At 41.2% G+C, this 20,646-nt stretch overlaps 1 protein-coding gene across 1 annotated transcript; it reads right to left on the reverse strand.

Annotated features, from left to right (window-relative positions):
- Window positions 1-15,636: 15,636 nt before the first annotated feature.
- On the reverse strand, window positions 15,637-16,584 carry Or10ak7e (olfactory receptor family 10 subfamily AK member 7E). The gene is given in 1 exon segment (NM_001000821.1): window positions 15,637-16,584. A coding segment is annotated over 1 exon segment (948 nt).
- Window positions 16,585-20,646: the final 4,062 nt, after the last annotated feature.

The raw sequence follows: 20,646 nt of genomic DNA on the forward strand, positions 1-20,646 counted from the left end.
TATACAGAGGAATCACAAAAATCCCTGAAAGAATTCCAGGAAAACACAATCAAACAGTTGAATGAATTAAAAGTGGAAATAGAAGCAATGAAGAAAGAACACAGGGAAACAACCCTGGATATAGAAAACCAAAGGAAGAGACAAGGGGCCATAGATACAAGCATCACCAACAGAATACAAGAGATAGAAGAGAGAATTTCAAGAGCAGAAGATTCCATAGAAATCATCGACACAACTGTCAAAGATAATGGAAAATGGAAAAAGCTACTGGTCCAAAACATACAGGAAATCCAGGACTCAATGAGAAAATGAAACCTAAGGATAATAGGTATAGAAGAGAGTGAAGACTCCCAGCTCAAAGGACCAGTAAATGTCTTCAACAAATCAGAGAAGAAAACTTCCCTAACCTAAAGAAAGAGATGCCCATAAGCATACAAGAAGCCTACAGAACTCCAAATAGATTGGACAGAAAAGAAACTCCTCCCATCACATAATAGTCAAAACACCAAATACAAAAAATAAAGAAAGAATATTAAAAGCAGAAAAGGAAAAAGGTCAAGTAACATATAAAGGCAGACCTATCAGAATTGCACCAGATTTCTCACCAGAGACTATGAAAGCCAGAAGATCCTGGACAGATGTCACACAGACCCTAAGAGAACACAAATGCCAGCCCAGGTTGCTGTATCCAGCAAAAATCTTAATTAACATTGATGGAAAAACCAAAATATTCCATGACAAAACCAAATTTACACAATATCTTTCTACAAATCCAGCCCTACACAGTATAATAAATGGTAAAGTCCAACACAAAGAGGCAAACTACACCCTAGAAACAGCAAGAAACTAATTGTTTTGTAACAAAACAAAGAAAAGACGAGCACACAAACATAATTTCACCTCCAAGTAGGAAGATAACAGGAAACAACAGTCATTATTCATTAATATCTCTCAACATCAAATGACTCAATTTTCCAACAAAAAGACACAGATTAACACACTGGATACGTAATGAGGACCCAACATTCTGCTGCCTACAGGAAACACACCTCAGAGACAAAGACAGACACTACCTCAGAGTAAAAGGCTAGAAAACAACTTTCCAAGCAAATGATCTGAGGAAGCAAGTTGGAGTAGCCATTCTAATATCAAATAAAATTGATTTTAAACCAAAAGTCATCAAAAAACATAAGGAAGGACACTTCATATACATCAAAAAAATCCATCAAAATGAACTCTCAATCCTAAATACCTATACTACAAATATAAGGGCACCTACATACATAAAAGAAACCTTACTAAAGCTCAAAGCACACACTGCACCTCACACAATAATAGTGGGAGATTTCAACACCCCACTCTCATCAATGGACAGATCATGGAAACAGAAATTAAACAGAGACATAGACAGACTAAGAGAAGTCATGAACCAAATGGACTTAACAGATATTTATAGAACATTCTATCCTAAAACAAAAGGATATACCTTCTTCTCACCACCTCATGGTACTTTCTCCAAAACTGACCATATAATCGGGCACAAAACAGTCCTCAACAGATACAGAAAGAGAGAAATAATCCCATGCGTCCTATCAGACCACCACAAGCTAAAGCTGGCCTTCAATAACAATAAGGAAAGAATGCCCACATATACATGGAAGTTGAACAATGCTCTACTCAACGATAACCTGGTCAAGGAAGAAATAAAGAAAGAAATTAAAGACTTCTTGGAATTTAATGAAAATGAAGGCAAAACATACCGAAACTTATGGGACACAATGAATACTGTGCTAAGAGGAAAGCTCACAGCTCTGAGTGCCTACAGAAAGAAAGAGGAGAGAGCATATATCAGCAGCTTGACAGCACACCTAAAAGCTCTAGAACAAAAAGAAGCAAATACACCCAGGAGGAGTAGAAGGCAGGAAATAATCAAACTCAGTGCTGAAATCAACCAAGTAGAAACAAAAAGGACCATACAAAGAATCAACAGAACCGAAAGCTGGTTCTTTGAGAAAATCAACAAGATAGATAAAGCCTTAGCCAGACTAAGCAGAGGACACAGAAAGTGTGTCCAAATTAACAAAGTCAGAAATGAAAAGGGAGACATAACTACAGAATCAGAGGAAATTCAAAAAATCATCAGATCCTACTACAAAAGCCTATATTCAACAAAACTTGAAAATCTGCAGGAAATGGACAATTTCCTAGACAGATTCCAGATACCGAGGTTAAATCAGGAACAGATAAACCATTTAAACAACCCCATAACTCCTAACGAAATAGAAGCAGTCATTAAAGGTTTCCCAACCAAAAAGAGCCCAGGTCCAGACGGGTTCAGTGCAGAATTCTATCACACCTTCATAGAAGACCTCGTACCAATACTATCCAAACTATTCCACAAAATTGAAACAGATGGAGCACTACCGAATTCCTTCTATGAAGCCACAATTACTCTTCTACCTAAACCACACAAAGACCCAACAAAGAAAGAGAACTTCAGACCAATTTCCCTTATGAATATTGATGGAAAATGCTCAATAAGATTCTTGCAAACCGAATCCAAGAACACATCAAAATGATCATGCATCATGATTAAGTAGGTTTCTTCCCAAGTATACAGGGATGGTTCAATATATGGAAAACCATCAATGTAATCCACTATATAAACAAACTGAAATATAAAAACCACATGATCATTTCATTAGATGCTGAGAAAGCATTTGACAAAATTCAACACCCCTTCATGATAAATGTCCGGGAAAGAATAGGAATACAAGGCCCATACCTAAACATAGTAAAAGTCATATACAGCAAACCAGTCCCTAACATTAAAATAAATGGAGAGAAACTTGAAGCAACCACACTAAAATCAGGGACTAGACAAGGCTGCCCACTCTCTCCCTACTTATTCAATATAGTTCTTGAAGTTCTAACCAGAGCAATCAGAAAACAAAAGGAGATCAAGGGGATACAGATTGGAAAAGAAGTCAAAATATCACTATTTGCAGATGATATGATAGTATATTTAAGTGATCCCAAAAGTTCCACCAGAGAACTACTAAAGCTGATAAACAACTTCAGCAAAGTGGCTGGGTAAAAAAAATTAACTCAAATAAATCAGTAGCCTTCCTCTACACAAAAGAGAAACAAGCCGAGAAAGAAATTCGGGAAACGATACCCTTCATAATAGTCCCAAATAATATAAAGTACCTCGGTGTGACTTTAACCAAGCAAGTAAAAGATCTATATGATAAGAACTTCAAGACTCTGAAGAAAGAAATTGAAGATCTCAGAAGATGGAAAGATCTCCCATGCTCATGGATTGGCAGGATTAATATAGTAAAAATGGCCATTTTACCAAAAGCGATCTACAGATTCAATGCAATCCCCATCAAAATACCAATCCATTTCTTCAAAGAGTTAGACAGAACAATTTGCAAATTCATCTGGAATAAAAAAAAAACAGGATAGCTAAAATTATCCTCAATAATAAAAGGACTTCTGGGGGAATCACTATCCCTGAACTCAAACAGTATTACACAGCAATAGTGATAAAAACTGCATGGTATTGGTTCAGAGACAGACAGATAGACCAATGGAACAGAATTGAAGACCCAGAAATGAACCCACACACCTATGGCCACTTGATTTTTGACAAACGAGCCAAAACCATCCAATGGAAAAGAGATAGCATTTTCAGCAAATGGTGCTGGTTCAACAGGAGGTCAGCATGTAGAAGAATGCAGATCGATCCATGCTTATCACCCTGTACAAAGCTTAAGTCCAAGTGGATCAAGGACCTCCACATCAAACCAGATACACTCAAACTAATAGAAGAAAACGTGGGGAAGCATCTCGAACACATGGGCACTGGAGAAAATTTCCTGAACAAAACACCAATGGCTTATGCTCTAAGATCAACAATTGACAAATGGGATCTCATAAAACTGCAAAGCTCTGTAAGACAAAGGACACTGTGGTTAGGACAAAACGGCATCCAACAAATTGGGAAAAGATCTTTACCAATCCTGCAACAGATAGAGGGCTTATATCCAAAATATACAAAGAACTCAAGAAGTTAGACCACAGGGAGACAAATAACCTTATTAAAAAATGGGGTTCAGAGCTAAAAAAGAATTCACAGTTGAGGAAAGCCAAATGGCTGAGAAACACCTAAAGAAATGTTCAACATCTTTAGTCATAAGGGAAATGCAAATCAAAACAACCCTGAGATTTCACCTCACACCAGTGAGAATGGCTAAGATCAAAAACTCAGGTGACAGCAAATGCTGGCAAGGATGTGGAGAAAGAGGAACACTCTTCCATTGTTGGTAGGATTGCAGACTGGTACAACCATTCTGGAAATCAGTCTGGAGGTTCCTCAGAAATTTGGACATTGAACTACCTGAGGACCCAGCTATACCTGTCTTGGGTATATACCCAAAAGATGCCCCAACATATAACAAAGGCACATGTTCCACTATGTTCATAGCAGCCTTATTTATAATAGCCAGAAGCTGGAAAGAGCCCATATGCCCTTCAACAGAGGAATGGATACAGAAAATGTGGTACATCTACACAATGGAATATTACTCAGCTATCAAAAACAATGACTTTATGAAATTCGTAGGCAAATGGTTGGAACTGGAAAATATCATCCTGTGTGAGGTAACCCAATCACAGAAAAACACACATGGTATGCACTCATTGATAAGTGGCTATTAGCCCAAATGCTTGAATTGCCCTAGATGCCTAGAACACATGAAACTCAAGATGGATGATCAAAATGTGAATGCTTCACTCCTTCTTTAAAAGGGGAACAAGATACATGGACTGACCCTGGACTCTGACCTCCTAGGTAGCAATGAATATCCTAGTAAGAGCACCAGTGGAAGGGGAAGCCCTGGGTCCTGCTAAGACTGAACCCCCAGTGAACTAGATTGTTGGGGGGAGGGCAGCAATGGGGGGAGGGTAGGGAGGGGAACACCCATAAGGAAGGGGAGGGGGAGGGGGATGTTTGCCCGGAACCGGGAAAGGGAATAACACTCGAAATGTATATAAGAAATACTCAAGTTAATAAAAAAAATTATTAGACATGTAAATTCCAGAACACACACACACACACACACACACACACACACACACACACACACACACACACACAGGTTCAAAAACTGCAATTAAAACAGACTTCCAAGTAATTCCATTTTCACTTGACTTAGAAATCACACTGCGGTGTCCCACCATAAGAGTCAGGCCCACCAACCGACTGGGAGTCATGGTGACATGAGAGAGTCTCACCTTGGTCCTCTGCATACATGCTATGGCTGAGTCGCTTGAGTTTCCGTGGAAATCCTATCAGTGGAAGGAGGGGCTGTCCTTCCCTCTTTTGCCTACTTGTGGGACCCTTTTCCCACTACTGGGTTGTCTTGTCCAACCTTGATGTAAGAATATGTGCCTGGTCTTTTTGTGGCTGGTTATGCTGTGTTCGTTTGATGTTCCTAGGTCTGATCTTTTCTGAGGAGGCAGGTGGCAGAAGAAGGTGTTGACCTGGGAAGAAAGGGAAGATGAAGAGAGGGGAGGCTGGGAGGAGGGTAGAAACTGCAGTTGGGATATATGTAATGTATGAGAAAAATAAAATAATAGCGATAATAGGAAAAAAAGCGGAACAAGAATACCCTTGGCAGGGAACAGGAGGCAAGGATTAAAACAGAGGCAGAAGGAACACCCATTCAGAGCCTGCCCCACATGTGGCCCATACCTATACAGCCACCCAATTAGACAAGATGGATGAAGCAAAGAAGTGCAGGCCGACAGGAACCGGATGTAGATCTCTCCTGAGAGACACAGCCAGAATACAGCAATTACATAGGCGAATGCCAGCAGGAAACCACTGAACTGAGAATAGGACCCCCGTTGAAGGAATCAGAGAAAGGACTGGAAGAGCTTGAAGGGGCTGGAGACCCCATATGAACAACAATGCCAACCAACCAGAGCTTCCAGGGACTAAGCCACCACCCAAAGACTATGCATGGACTAACCCTGGGCTCCAACCTCATAGGTAGCAATGAATAGCCTAGTAAGAGCACCAGTGGAAGGGAAAGCCCTTGGTCCTGCTAAGACTGAACCCCCAGTGAACGTGATTGTTGGGGGGAGAGTGGTAATGAGGGGAGGATGGGGAGGGGAACACCCATATAGAAGGGGAGGGGGAGGGGTTAGGGGAATGTTGGCCCAGAAACCGGGAAAGGTAATAACACTCGAAATGTAAATAAGGAATACTCAAGTTAATAAAGAAAAAAAAAAGAAAAAAATGCAGGTGACAGCAGATTTTGCTGAGGATGCGAAGAAAGAGGAACACTCCTCCATTGCTGGTGAGACTGTCAGCTGGTAAAAATCACTCTGGAAGTTAATCTGGCATTTCCTGAGAAATTTGAAATAATTCTACTTGAAGACCCAGCTATATCACTACTAGGCATAAACCCAAAAACTGTTTCAACATATAACAAAGACACGTGCTCCACTGTCTTCATAGCAGCCTTATTTATAATAGCCAGAAGCTGGAAACAACCCAAATGTTCCTCAACAGAAGAATGGATATGGCAAATATTGTATATTTCCATAATTGAGTACTACTGAGGGAATAAAAACAATAACTTCATGAAAAATGCAGGAGAATGGATGAAACTAGAAAATATCATCCTTAGTGAGGTAACCCAGACACAAAAAGGTGCACATGGTAAGCACTCATTGATGAGTGGATATTAGTCCAATAGCTCACATTGCCACAGACCATGTGGAGTGTAGATAGAGGGAAGACCTTCCTAAGGTGTGGATGCTTCATTCCTGCCTTGAGGGGGGAACTGGATGATTGTGGGTGGTGGAGGGAGAGGGGAACATTGGAGGGAAAGAGGAGAGGGGGAATAAGGGGACAGTATCAGGAGCTGGTGGATATATGAGACAGCTACATAGCGTCAAGAAATTGAACAAAAATATGTAGCAGGAGGAATGAAGAACTGGGGATAGCCATTGGAGAGTCCCAGACTACAGGAAAATGTGAGACAACCAGGACACAACTGGGATGACTTAAGCTGAAATGCACAGAGAAGGGAACGATAGAACCTGTAGATGACACCTCCAGTAGATAGGCATGGCCCCTGTTTGTGGGATGTGTCCACTTACCCATCCCAAAGTTTTTGACCCAGAAATGTTCCTGTCCAAAGGAAGAACAGGGAAAAAGGATGTAACGGTCAACCATGTCTGCAGACAGCAAACTTGATACTGTTGCCATGGTCTAGATGCTCTTGCTGAAAGGAATGTAGTATGGTGGTTTCCGGGGAGGTCTGGCCAGCAACCGAACAATGTAGATGTGGATGCTTGGAGCCAACCATTAGACTAAGCTCATGGAACCGGGTGGCGGAGTTTTGCAGAAGGACTAGAGGAGCACAAGGGGATTGCAACCCCGCAGGAAGAACAACATTGGCTGTCTGGATCACCTAATGCTCCCAGAGTCTAGAACACCAACCAAGGAGTGTCACTGGAGAGATGGATCCATGGCTTCAGATACATAGGTAGAAGAGGATGGCATTGCCTGGCAGCAATGGGAGGGGAAGCCCTTGGTCCCAGAATGGTTATAAACCCCAGTGTAAAGGAATGCTGGAGTTGTGGGGCAGGAGAGAATGGGTGGGTGAAGAAGCACCCTCATCCAGGCAAAGGGGAGGGTGGAGGGTGAATGTGGGATGGTGGTTGGTGTATGGGGTAACTGGGAAGTGGGATATTATTTGAGATATAAATGAATGGAGTGATCAATTAATTAAAAAAATTTTTAAAGCCAAAGCAAATAGACCAATATAAAATGGTATTAAATTAAACACCTAGGTAAAGGTAATGGGGGGGGCAACAAGTTCTCCAAACTCATCACACCCTGATGATGAGTGTGGTGCATTTGCTGGGTGAAGTACTGTGTAATGATATGTAATGTCAACTGCTGTTCAGTGGCATGTTGGCAACCATGACATTGACCATGATGGGTGTATTTACATTTCAGTAACTGGCAATCAGCACTAATCAGAAGCATCATGGCAAAGCCCTGAAGACTATAATGCTGTTGGTAAGTATTGTCCCACACCTCTGACCCAAACTCCTCTCACTATTACTAATGATGCCCATTAGCTCTGGAGAGGCAGGTGAGTGCAGACAGAGACTCTTCTACCTCAGGATAGGGGACAGAGGTTCACAGAGAAATAGACAGAACTGATTATCACATGCAAAACATACAGCCACCCTTAGTCTGTTGGTTTAATTCATGGGGATTTTATTATGGATTCACAAGGAGAGTCTCAACAGAGAGAGAGAGAGAGAGACAGAGAGACAGAGAGACAGAAAGACAGAGAGACAGAGACAGAGAGAGACAGAGAGAGACAAAGAGACAGAGAGAGAGACAGAGAGAGATACAGAGAGAGATACAGAGAGAGATACAGAGAGATGAAGAGACAGAGAGACAGAGACAGAGAGATTTGACTTAGACATAGATGTCAGCAACATGGAAGAAAAACAGTCACATGATCAGTATGGTACTTGGAAAAAGCTTCACAAAAAGTGTATTTGGGATCATGCAAAAGAAAAGGGCAAAAAAGAATAAAACTGGAAGAGAGAAAATGTTACACCTTTCTGAGTGATATGAATGTAAATGTCGATTTTATTTCCTCTTTCTGAACACTGGCAGTCTGGTTCAACTCAGCTACTCTGGGACAAATGCAAATCCAAAGTGGCTGACTCAAACTTGATTGTTTCAGCTTCTTACTGAATTGTTCTATTTGGCAATCTGCTCTAATCTACTAGCTCCTTCTCATTCTCTGCTCGTTCTGTCTTCACATGCAACCTGTGTTGCAAAACTGTGTGAGGAAAACTGCCTCCTCTCTTTCTTTTTCTATCACTGTGTCACTCTGTGTCTCTCTGTCTCCGTGTCTCTCTCTGTCTCTCTGTCTGTGTGTCTGTGTCTGTGTGTATTTTGCGTGTATGCACGCATGCATACACACTCCTCTCTTAAATCATCTCTCATTCCTCTGCTGTTCTCCTGAAAGTTTTATGAATCCTATTTCTTAATCATTTTGTCAAATATTTCTCAGACTTGTCACTTTGTCAACCACTCAATAAGACATCACTTTCAAACATGATTACATCCTTCTACAAAGTAAAATTACCTTCAACGTTTGGGGTTACAGATGTGTACTAAGTTCTTGTCTGTGTTCCAGTCATAGGGGTTAAATGTGTCATTCCACTAGGATTTCACAGACTTGAATATACTTGCATGTTAAAATAAACATTCTGCTACACAGTGAGGACTAAAAGGTGGGCAGATTTGGCACCGCCTCATGGCTGCTCTCAGCGACTGTACATTCTGGATTTTTTAATGGCATCACCAACAAGAGAGTGTCAAGCATGGCCCATCGCCCAGATAATGAACAATGACTCAGAAGACATGAGCTATTTGGCAAAGGTCACCCAGCTATTGAATGGTAGAACCAATTCCAGGACCTGGCCACTTGCCTCTTGGGTGAGAGAGACTCTGCCTTGTCCATCACATGCATAATTGTGTGTGAGGTCAATCTACTGGTTGGACCTGGGCTCTAACCAAAAAATTACTCCTGCCTCTCAGAGCTGGGCCTAAGCCACAGTGGTCATGAGATTACACTGAGATCTGAGGTCAGCATGAAGGGAAAGTCCAACTCTAGAGATTCCATTCTACAGCAGGGGAACCCATAGGGTTGAAGGAAAAATGGTGAGCTTTGAGAAAGGAGAAGCCAGCAGATCCACAACTCTAATAACCAGGGACTCCCTAAGTAGCCCCCAGCTGACAACACCTCATTAATGGACCATGTGAGAATTGGCTCATTTCAGAAATTGAGTACTTCAAGAGGTTTTCTTGATTTGTGTTTCGTATGCATAATGTTTTTCTACATTGTGTGAAGTCTACAGTTGTATTATTCAAATGGTGATTTCTGTGCCCTCATATATTATGTATGTCCAATGAATCTCCTGTCTCAAGTTTGTATAAGCAATTCTTACCACTTACTCTCCTCTGTCTTCTCAATGAATACTGACCACACAATGACTGAGCAGAAGAGAGAATAGGGAGGAAGGTTACATCAGCCATGGGGAGGAGAGAGACAAAAAGGAATTTCAGGTCAAGATGAAAAGGAGAGGGTCTGAAACGACACCATGAAAATAAACATCTGAAGCCACATCAATAATAATGTTGATTCAGGTATCGCTAAATTGTGAGTGGGAGGCTTAATGTTTAAGACAAATTCTTTAACTTCTCAGCTACTGAGGTGCAGCTTGAAATAAACTTTGTGTTCTCTGTGTGTTATAGGGAACTACCAAAGACAAAGATATACAGCTGCTGGACTAATTTAATTCTTTACACTTATTTTTTTTCTTTTTTTCGGAGCTGGGGACCGAACCCAGGGCCTTGTGCTTGCTAGGCAAGCACTCTACCACTGAGCTAAATCCCCAACCCCTACACTTATATTAAAATGATTCATTTTACTGTGTCTGGAGGAGGAAGTGACCAAAACCATGACAAGCAGTGAGGACCAGGCTGACCGGAGACTGCAGGACATGCTATCCCATCTACTTAGTTCTGCACATTTTTTTTTCCTATTCGGGACACCTTTGATGCAGTTAAATACACATAAGACAGAGACATCATAACGTGCTTTCTCACTTCTATGAAGGCTACCCATGGATCTCTCCACACTCACTCTCCCCAATCTTACAATTATAGTCCATGGATGTTAATTGACTATGTAACCAGCCATGGGCCACAATGACCTCATCAATATAGGCTCTTAACTGGAACAAAATTCTCCTTCTTTTTTTTTTTTAAGAACCATCTTTTATTGGGGGAGGGGTCATCAATCCTTCTTGGCCGCCGCCTTCCGCATGGCTGCCAGCACGTTGCTCAGCTCCTCCCTCTTTCTCTTGGATGTGCGCGCCCACCCTCTTCTTGATAAACTTGAGTGCTCGCTTGTCCTTGGACACCTTGAGCAACTCCATGGCGCGCCGCTCATAGGGCGCAAGCCGCACACCTCCCGGATCATATCTCGCACGAACTTGGTGTGCTTGTGAGGCCCCCGCGGCGGCGGCTGTGTCTCGGCTTGCTGACGTTTTTCGTCACTTTGTGGCCTTTGTTGAGGCCCACGGCCATGGGGTAGTGCAGGGCCATGGCTGCAGCTTTCCGATGGCGGCCGACAGGAAACCAAAATTCTCCTTCTAAACCAAAGAAACAACCAAAGGTCCCGCACAGTATTTTTGTTCCCTGGAACAAACTGTCTTCAGGCACATCCCAGAAGCAGTACACAGTGCTCCTCTGTCCATTTTCAATTGGGGCAGACATGTCACACAGAATCATGTGGAACCACCATGATTTTGTTCATCTTCCTCATTTCACCATAGATTGGCAGGTGGGGACCACACAGGCTTATACAGTGATGAGGATGTCAGGAATAAATCACTTGGGTCACTTTCTTATGCCTACATGGTCTGCTAGAGATATTTATGGGTGCACACTGACATTTGATGATGACAATTTTATGGCACAACACATGGGTGCCTAATTAATTATGGGCAATAATGAAAAAATAATAAAAGGAAAGAAAAGCACACACACAGAGAGACATATATATGTATATATGTATATATATATGCATGCTTATCTGTATACAAGAATATAAAATGGAAAATTAATGGTGAAGTTTAACTTGTTCTCTTTGAATTATTGTATACTGACAGATATTTAGGGGATTTGTTCATTGTATACTGATAGAAATTTAAGGTTGTTTTGTTAGTCTATTTTTTACTATATTGTACATAAACCTCTTATAGAAAATACGATAGTTCTTACACTTATTCCTATTGTGATAGCTAGTTAATGTTAGAGGAAAGAAAAAATATTAAACAGAACCTTTAAGGGATATGAAGTAGAAACTTAAAGGTTCTTTGGAAAGTCAGTTAGATGGTATTTTGCTGGGGCAAACAAATGAAGGAGTGTTTTCCTGATGTGGACACAGATGAAAGACGAAGACAGATTCATGAAGAAATATTTTACTGGAGCTAACATATGAGAAAGGTTGTTCTACTAAAGCACAAGAAAGGACAGGTGATGAAGGATGCTTTGCTAATGACATACATGTATTGGTCAGCCTTACATTGCATAGTTCAGCTGCATTTGTCAAGATTCCATAGTGAGAAACACATCAAAAAACTTCTGTTGGTGTGCTGCAGTTTCTTGCCACCACTTCTGCAGACTGAGGCTGATTGGCAGAGTAATGTCAGCTAAGACAGACATGTGTGCTAAGCAAGACACTTAGTGAGGCAAGACCTGTGGAGGACACATGATGTTGGGAGGGAGTATAAACAGAGCTTGATGGACAGTGATGCAGCCTGAGCTAGGCTTGAGAGGCAGAGCCAAGAACTCCTGGCTTACATCTGGGTCCTTCCTGCTGTCTTGTGCTGGGGCTCAGGCCTGGCTGTTTCTACTAGGTAGTGGCACCACTGCTGATGCGTGTTTGCTAAACTGACGCTAATTAACTGGACTACTGCTGTATCTATGAAGTGTTTGTGAGATGATCAAACTGCCGCTGAGAACCTGTGAAGTAAAGTGTTGATTTCCAGACAATACAGACAGGAAGAGCAACAAAGATCCAATTTCAACAGTTACACATCCACAGACACACACACACCATAGTATTTCCTTTTCTACCAGCTCTAGTGAGTAGTGGGCTACAAGAGAGGTGCAAGCATTTAAGAAGCAAAATGAAAAGTAGAGGTTGAAATGATTAAAGTTTCATGTGTGTGCATGTGCATTTACTTGTATGTCTGCACATGTATGGGTACAGTCTTAGTGTGTTGTTGCTGAGAAAAGAAAACATAAATATGGCCACTCTTATGAGGGAAAACATTTAATGGGACTAGCTTAGAGCTTCAGAGTTTTAGTGTGTTGTCATCATAAAAGGAGGCATGGCAGCTTGAAGGAAGACATGGTGCTGAAGGAGAAAATAATTCTATATCTTGATCAATAGGCAGCAGAAAGAAACTGTATGTTACACTGGTGGACTTGAGTATACATGACCTCAAAGCCATGTCTCCACAGTGACATTCTTCCTCTAACAAGGCCATACTCCTTAAAATAAGCCCAGGCCTTCCTAATAGTGCTAATCCCTGTAACCAACTTTCAAACACATGACTACATTAGGGCGATATCTATAAATCACCACATCCCATTTCCAGGTCCCCAAAAGCTTATAGCCATATCATAATCTAGAAATGCCTTCAGTCCAACTTCAAAAGTCCTCATAATCTATAACAGTCTCAAGTTGTTTAAATGTCCAAACTTCAAAGTCTCTTCTAAGATTCATGCAATCACTTAACTGCAATACCCTAGAAAATAAAAATAAAAATACAGATCACATACTCCCAACATACAGTGGCACAGGATATACATTATAGTTCCTAAATGGAGGAGAGGCAGGACAGTGAGGAATACTGGAACAAAGCAAGACCAAAAACCATCTGGGAAAACTCTAAATGCTGCATCTCCATGTCTGATGTCAAAGGGTTCCTAAGATCTCCAATGCCTTTCAGCTTGGTTGACTGCAACACACTTCTCTCTCTTGGGCTGGTTCCAAGGCCAGTTAGTAGCTTTCCTTGACAGGTATCCCATGACTCTGGCATCTCCAACGTCTGAGGTCTTGAAGGCAATCCAGACATCCAGAATTCATGTAGATGTCCCTTGTCCATGCTGTCATCATAAGCATATGGAAGTCAATGATCCAGGCTGCTGTAGGCTGTGATGGGTAAGGAAGCTTCCTTTGCAGTGGCATCAGTGAAGACTGCAGACTCACAGGTGAGTATGAGAGACATTGAAGCCTTCTCTGACAGCCTCCCCACACACACCAGGAAAAAGAAATACTGTGAAAAGAAATCCATTGAAGAGAGCTCAAAAGAGGAGTGGTGGGGTGCTGGTTGACATGTAGGTCTTCACAGTTGATAGTTTCTGGCATGGGGTGGGGCTGAGTTATCATTTAGGAACTGGACACTGAAAGTTTAACAGTGCTCAAATAAGTACATGGACAACACTAATTAGATTGGTAAGATTTTCCTTTCATTTTTTTTCTAAAGGTAGAGGAGGGTACAAGGATAAGGGAGTACATCTGGGAGGGTAGGAAGTGAGTGTGATTAAGAAGCATTGTGTAAATTTTTCAACTAAAAAATTAATAAAAGTTATAAGTTGAGAAAAATTAAAATAAAACCTAAAAGAAACTTTAAAAACAAAACCTAGGAGTAAAACTCCACAAAATGTGATCAAGAAAACAACTCATAGATCTAATGAAAAATAACAATAAATTCAAGAGTTTGGCTAGGAGAAAGGGAGTATACCTTTAATCTCACTAAGTATGTAGGAAGCTGAAGGATATCTGGGAGTTGGAGTCTAGTTGGGTCTACAAAAGGATTTCCAGGCAAGTCAGGGTTACATAGAGGGAATCTATCTCAAAGAAAAAAGAAGTACATGAATTGGATTTTACCAATTTGAAAACTTTTATAATCAAAGGATATCATCAAAGAATCAAAAATTTCCCAAGGTATGGTACCCCATCTCATAATCCCAACACTGGGGAGATGGAGGCAGAAAGATAAAAAAATTGAAGGACATTTTTAGGAATGTAGGAAATTCCAGACTAGCTTGGGATATGTGAGATTTCTCACAAAATAAATAAATAGGTAAACGCAGTCCAGACACCACCCACACCTGAAGGGAACCAGTCAACAGTTCTCTGCACCCAAGGGGAGGAGGAGGGGTTAGGGGGATGTTGGACCGGAAACCGGGAAGGGGAATAATAATCAAAATGTAAATAAGAAATACTCAAGTTAATAAAGATTAAAAAAAGATGTAAAAATGTGAAAAGTAAATATGCCTAACAACACAATTATACATAAACCAATAAATTAAAGATTTTCAGAAAGAAAAAAAAGAAATGTAAATAAGAAATACTCAAGTTAATAAAGATAAAAAAAAAAGAAGGTTGGATATAAGGTTCCTCATTCAGAATAAATGTATTTATAAAGAAGGTCACACAGGGGCTGGGGATTTAGCTTAGTGGTAGAGCGCTTACCTAGGAAGCGCAAGGCCCTGGGTTCGGTCCCCAGCTCCGAAAAAAAGAACCAAAAAAAAAAAAAAAAAAAAAAAAAAAGAAGGTCACACAAAGGAGCTACAAACATGAACAACAAATGAACAATTGCCATTACGATGCAGTAACATTACTGAGGTATTTGGAATTATAACTTAGTGTCACCAGTCAATTAAATCAGTTACTTTGGTTTCATTATGTTTTGGCCAAATTACTAAATACTAAATTAATTCAAAGGCACAGATTAATTTCACAAGAAAGAGACACTGTACTTTACTTAAACCTTCTTTTTTTTTTTTTTTTTTTTTTTTTTTTTTTTTTGGATCTGGGGACCGAACCCAGGGCCTTGCGCTTCCTAGGTAAGCGCTCTACCACTGAGCTAAATCCCCAGCCCCTGTACTTTACTTAAAGAGTGAATACTCTAAGTCTAGCTCCTCAGCATGCTGGCTCACCAGTCCACCCTAACATGTCCCATCACCTTGAGAAATGCTCTCTTAATATCTTTATTTCTCAGACTGTAGACCACAGGATTGAGCAAGGCTGTGAAGACATTGTAAAAGAGTGAGATCTGCTTGTCTCGCTCAGGAGAGTAGCTGGAGTTGGGCCTCATGTAGATGTAAATGGCTGGAGCATAGAAGAATGTGACCACAGTCAGGTGGGAGGCACAGGTAGAGAAAGCCTTGCAGCGGCCCTGGGTGGACTTGATCTTCAGAATTGCCATGGCAATATGAATGTAGGAGGCCACAATGAGGGAGATTGGAATAACAACCACAAAGACACTCAAAACAAAGTCCACCATATCAATGAGGTGGGTATCCATGCAAGCCAGGCTCCGCACTGAAGGACCTTCACAGAAGTAGTGGTTGACTTTGTTGGGCCCACAATAGGGTAGACTCATGGTGAAGAAAGTATGCAGCAAGGAGGAAAGGAAACCAAAGATCCACGACCCTGCTGCCATCCGTATGCACAGACCCCAGCTGAGGATGACAGTATAGCGCAGTGGATAGCAAATGGCCACATACCGGTCATAAGCCATGACAACAAAGAAGGTACATTCAGTGATACCCAGGGCCGCAAACACATACATCTGCAGACCGCAGCCAGCGAAGGAGATGGTCTTAGAGTGAGCAAGAAGATGCACCAACATCTGGGGCACAGTGGTGGTGACATAGCTCATATCCAACAGGGAGAGGGTACAGAGGAAGAAGTACATGGGCGTGTGCAGCTGTGTGTCCAGGCAGACCAGCATGATGATGAGCCCGTTGCCCAGGACTGAGCTCAGGTAGATGAGAAGGAAGACAAAGAAGAGGATGTTGTTGGTCACAGGGTCTCTGGAGAAGCCAATTAGAATAAATTCAGAAACCCAACTTTGGTTCTGCCCTGAAATCACCCACATGGTTGAAGCTGTAAGAGAATCCATTATTCTATTTGTCACCTGACATGTGCCAATAGGACAGGCAGGAAACAAAGATAATGGTTGAGGAGATGGTTCAGACGTGAAGCACTGATGCTCTTCCAGTGGACCAAACAGATCGATGCTGTGTCCAACTCCAGTTCCAAGAGATCTGCTCTCTCCTGCACAGACCAGAAATACACACAAGTGCACAAACGTGCATGTGGTTAAAACCCATATACATAAAATAAAAAATAATAGTTTTGATTTTTTTTTTTTTATTAACTTGAGTATTTCTTATATACATTTCGAGTGTTATTCCCTTTCCCGGTTTCCGGGCAAACATCCCCCTCCCCCCTCCCCTTCCTTATGTGTGTTCCCCTCCCAACCCTCCCACCATTGCCGCCTCCCCCCATAGACTAGTTCACTGGGGGTTCAGTCTTAGCAGGACCCAGGGCTTCCCCTTCCACTGGTGCTCTTACTAGGATATTCACTGCTACCTATGGGGTCAGAGTCCAGGGTCAGTCCATGTATAGTCTTTAGGTAGTGGCTTAGTCCCTGGAAGCTCTGATTGCTTGGCATTGTTGTACTTTTGGGGTCTCGAGCCCCTTCAAGCTCTTCCAGTTCTTTCTCTGATTCCTTCAATAGGGGACCTATTCTCAGTTCAGTGGTTTGCTGCTGGCATTCGCCTCTGTATTTGCTGTATTCTGGCTGTGTCTCTCAGGAGCGATCTACATCCGGCTCCTGTCGGTCTGCACTTCTTTGCTTCATCCATCTTGTCTAATTGGGTGGCTGTATATGTATGGGCCACCTGTGGGGCAGGCTCTGAATGGGTGTTCCTTCAGTCTCTGTTTTAATCTTTGCCTCTCCCTTCCCTGCCAAGGGTATTCTTTTTCCTCATTTAAAGAAGGAGTGAAGCATTCACATTTTGATCATCCGTCTTGAGTTTCCTTTGTTCTAGGGATCTAGGGTAATTCAAGCATTTGGGCTAATAGCCACTTATCAATGAGTGCATACCATGTATGTCTTTCTGTGAGTGGGTTAGCTCACTCAGGATGATATTTTCCAGTTCCAACCATTTGCCTACGAATTTCATAAAGTCATTGTTTTTGATAGCTGAGTAATATTCCATTGTGTAGATGTACCACATTTTCTGTATCCATTCCTCTGTTGAAGGGCATCTGGGTTCTTTTCAGCTTCTGGCTATTATAAATAAGGCTGCGATGAACATAGTGGAGCACGTGCCTCTTTTATATGTTGAGGCATCTTTTGGGTATATGCCCAAGAGAGGTATAGCTGGATCCTCAGGCAGTTCAATGTCCAATTTTCTGAGGAACCTCCAGACTGATTTCCAGAATGGTTTTACCAGTCTGCAATCCCACCAACAATGGAGGAGTGTTCCTCTTTCTCCACAACCTCGCCAGCATCTGCTGTCACCTGAGTTTTTGATCTTAGCCAATCGCACTGGTGTGAGGTGAAATCTCAGGGTTGTTTTGATTTGCATTTCCCTTATGACTAAAGATGTTGAACATTTCTTTAGGTGTTTCTCAGCCATTCGGCATTCCTCAGCTGTGAATTCTTTGTTTAGCTCTGAACCCCATTTTTTAATAGGGTTATTTGTTTCCCTGCGGTCTAACTTCTTGAGTTCTTTGTATATTTTGGATATAAGGCCTCTATCTGTTGTAGGGTTGGTAAAGATCTTTTCCCAATCTGTTGGTTGCCGTTTTGTCCTAACCACAGTGTCCTTTGCCTTACAGAAGCTTTGCAGTTTTATGAGATCCCATTTGTCAATTCTTGATCTTAGAGCATAAGCCATTGGTGTTTTGTTCAGGAAATTTTTTCCAGTGCCCATGTGTTCCAGATGCTTCCCTAGTTTTTCTTCTATTAGTTTGAGTGTGTCTGGTTTGATGTGGAGGTCCTTGATCCACTTCGACTTAAGCTTTGTACAGGGTGATAAGCATGGATCGATCTGCATTCTTCTACATGTTGCCCTCCAGTTGAACCAGCACCATTTGCTGAAAATGCTATCTTTTTTCCATTGGATGGTTTTGGCTCCTTTGTCAAAAATCAAGTGACCATAGGTGTGTGGGTTCATTTCTGGGTCTTCAATTCTATTCCATTGGTCTATCTGTCTGTCTCTGTACCAATACCATGCAGTTTTTATCACTATTGCTCTGTAATACTGCTTGAGTTCAGGGATAGTGATTCCCCCTGAAGTCCTTTTATTGTTGAGGATAGCTTTAGCTATCCTGGGTTTTTTGTTATTCCAGATGAATTTGCAAATTGTTCTGTCTAACTCTTTGAAGAATTGGATTGGTATTTTGATGGGGATTGCATTGAATCTGTAGATTGCTTTTGGTAAAATGGCCATTTTTACTATATTAATCCTGCCAATCCATGAGCATGGGAGATCTTTCCATCTTCTGAGGTCTTCTTCAATTTCTTTCTTCAGTGACTTGAAGTTCTTATTGTACAGATCTTTTACTTGCTTGGTTAAAGTCACACCGAGGTACTTTATATTATTTGGGTCTATTATGAAGGGTGTCGTTTCCCTAATTTCTTTCTCGGCTTGTTTCTCTTTTGTATAGAGGAAGGCAACTGATTTATTTGAGTTAATTTTATACCCAGCCACTTTGCTGAAGTTGTTTATCAGCTTTAGTAGTTCTCTGGTGGAACTTTTGGGATCACTTAAATATACTATCATATCATCTGCAAATAGTGATATTTTGACCTCTTCTTTTCCGATCTGTATCCCTTTGATCTCCTTTTGTTGTCTGATTGCTCTGGCTAGAACTTCAAGAACTATATTGAATAAGTAGGGAGAGAGTGGGCAGCCTTGTCTAGTCCCTGATTTTAGTGGGATTGCTTCAAGTTTCTCTCCATTTAGTTTAATGTTAGCAACTGGTTTGCTGTATATGGCTTTTACTATGTTTAGGTATGGGCCTTGAATTCCTATTCTTTCCAGGACTTTTATCATGAAGGGGTGTTGAATTTTGTCAAATGCTTTCTCAGCATCTAATGAAATGATCATGTGGTTCTGTTCTTTCAGTTTGTTTATATAATGGATCACGTTGGTGGTTTTCCGTATATTAAACCATCCCTGCATGCCTGGGATGAAGCCTACTTGATCATGGTGGATGATTGTTTTGATGTGCTCTTGAATTCGGTTTGCCAGAATTTTATTGAGTATTTTTGCGTCGATATTCATAAGGGAAATTGGTCTGAAGTTCTCTTTCTTTGTTGTGTCTTTGTGTGGTTTAGGTATAAGAGTAATTGTAGATTCGTAGAAGGAATTCGGTAGGGCTCCATCTGTTTCAATTTTGTGGAATAGTTTGGATAATATTGGTATGAGGTCTTCTATGAAGGTTTGATAGAATTCTGCACTAAACCCATCTGGACCTGGGCTCTTTTTGGTTGGGAGACCTTTAATGACTGCTTCTATTTCCTTAGGAGTTATGGGGTTGTTTAACTGGTTTATCTGTTCCTGATTTAACTTTGATACCTGGTATCTGTCTAGGAAATTGTCCATTTCCTGAAGATTTTCAAGTTTTGTTGAATATAGGTTTTTATAGTAAGATCTGATGATTTTTTGAATTTCCTCTGAATCTGTAGTTATGTCTCCCTTTTCATTTCTGATTTTGTTAATTTGGACGCACTCTCTGTGTCCTCTCGTTAGTCTGGCTAAGGGTTTATCTATCTTGTTGATTTTCTCAAAGAACCAACTTTTGGTTCTGTTGATTCTTTCTATGGTCCTTTTTGTTTCTACTTGGTTGATTTCAGCTCTGAGTTTGATTATTTCCTGCCTTCTACTCCTCCTGGGTGTATTTGCTTCTTTTTGTTCTTGAGCTTTTAGGTGTGCTGTCAAGCTGCTGACATATGCTCTTTCCTGTTTCTTTCTGCAGGCACTCAGCGCTATGAGTTTTCCTCTTAGCACAGCTTTCATTGTGTCCCATAAGTTTGGGTATGTTGTACCTTCATTTTCATTAAATTCTAAGAAGTTTTTAATTTCTTTCTTTATTTCTTCCTTGACCAGGTTATCATTGAGTAGAGCATTGTTCAATTTCC

This window comes from Rattus norvegicus, chromosome 5 (genome assembly GCF_021556685.1).
Source record: "Rattus norvegicus strain SHRSP/BbbUtx chromosome 5, alternate assembly SHRSP_T2T, whole genome shotgun sequence".
Taxonomy (NCBI): Eukaryota; Metazoa; Chordata; class Mammalia; order Rodentia; family Muridae; genus Rattus; species Rattus norvegicus.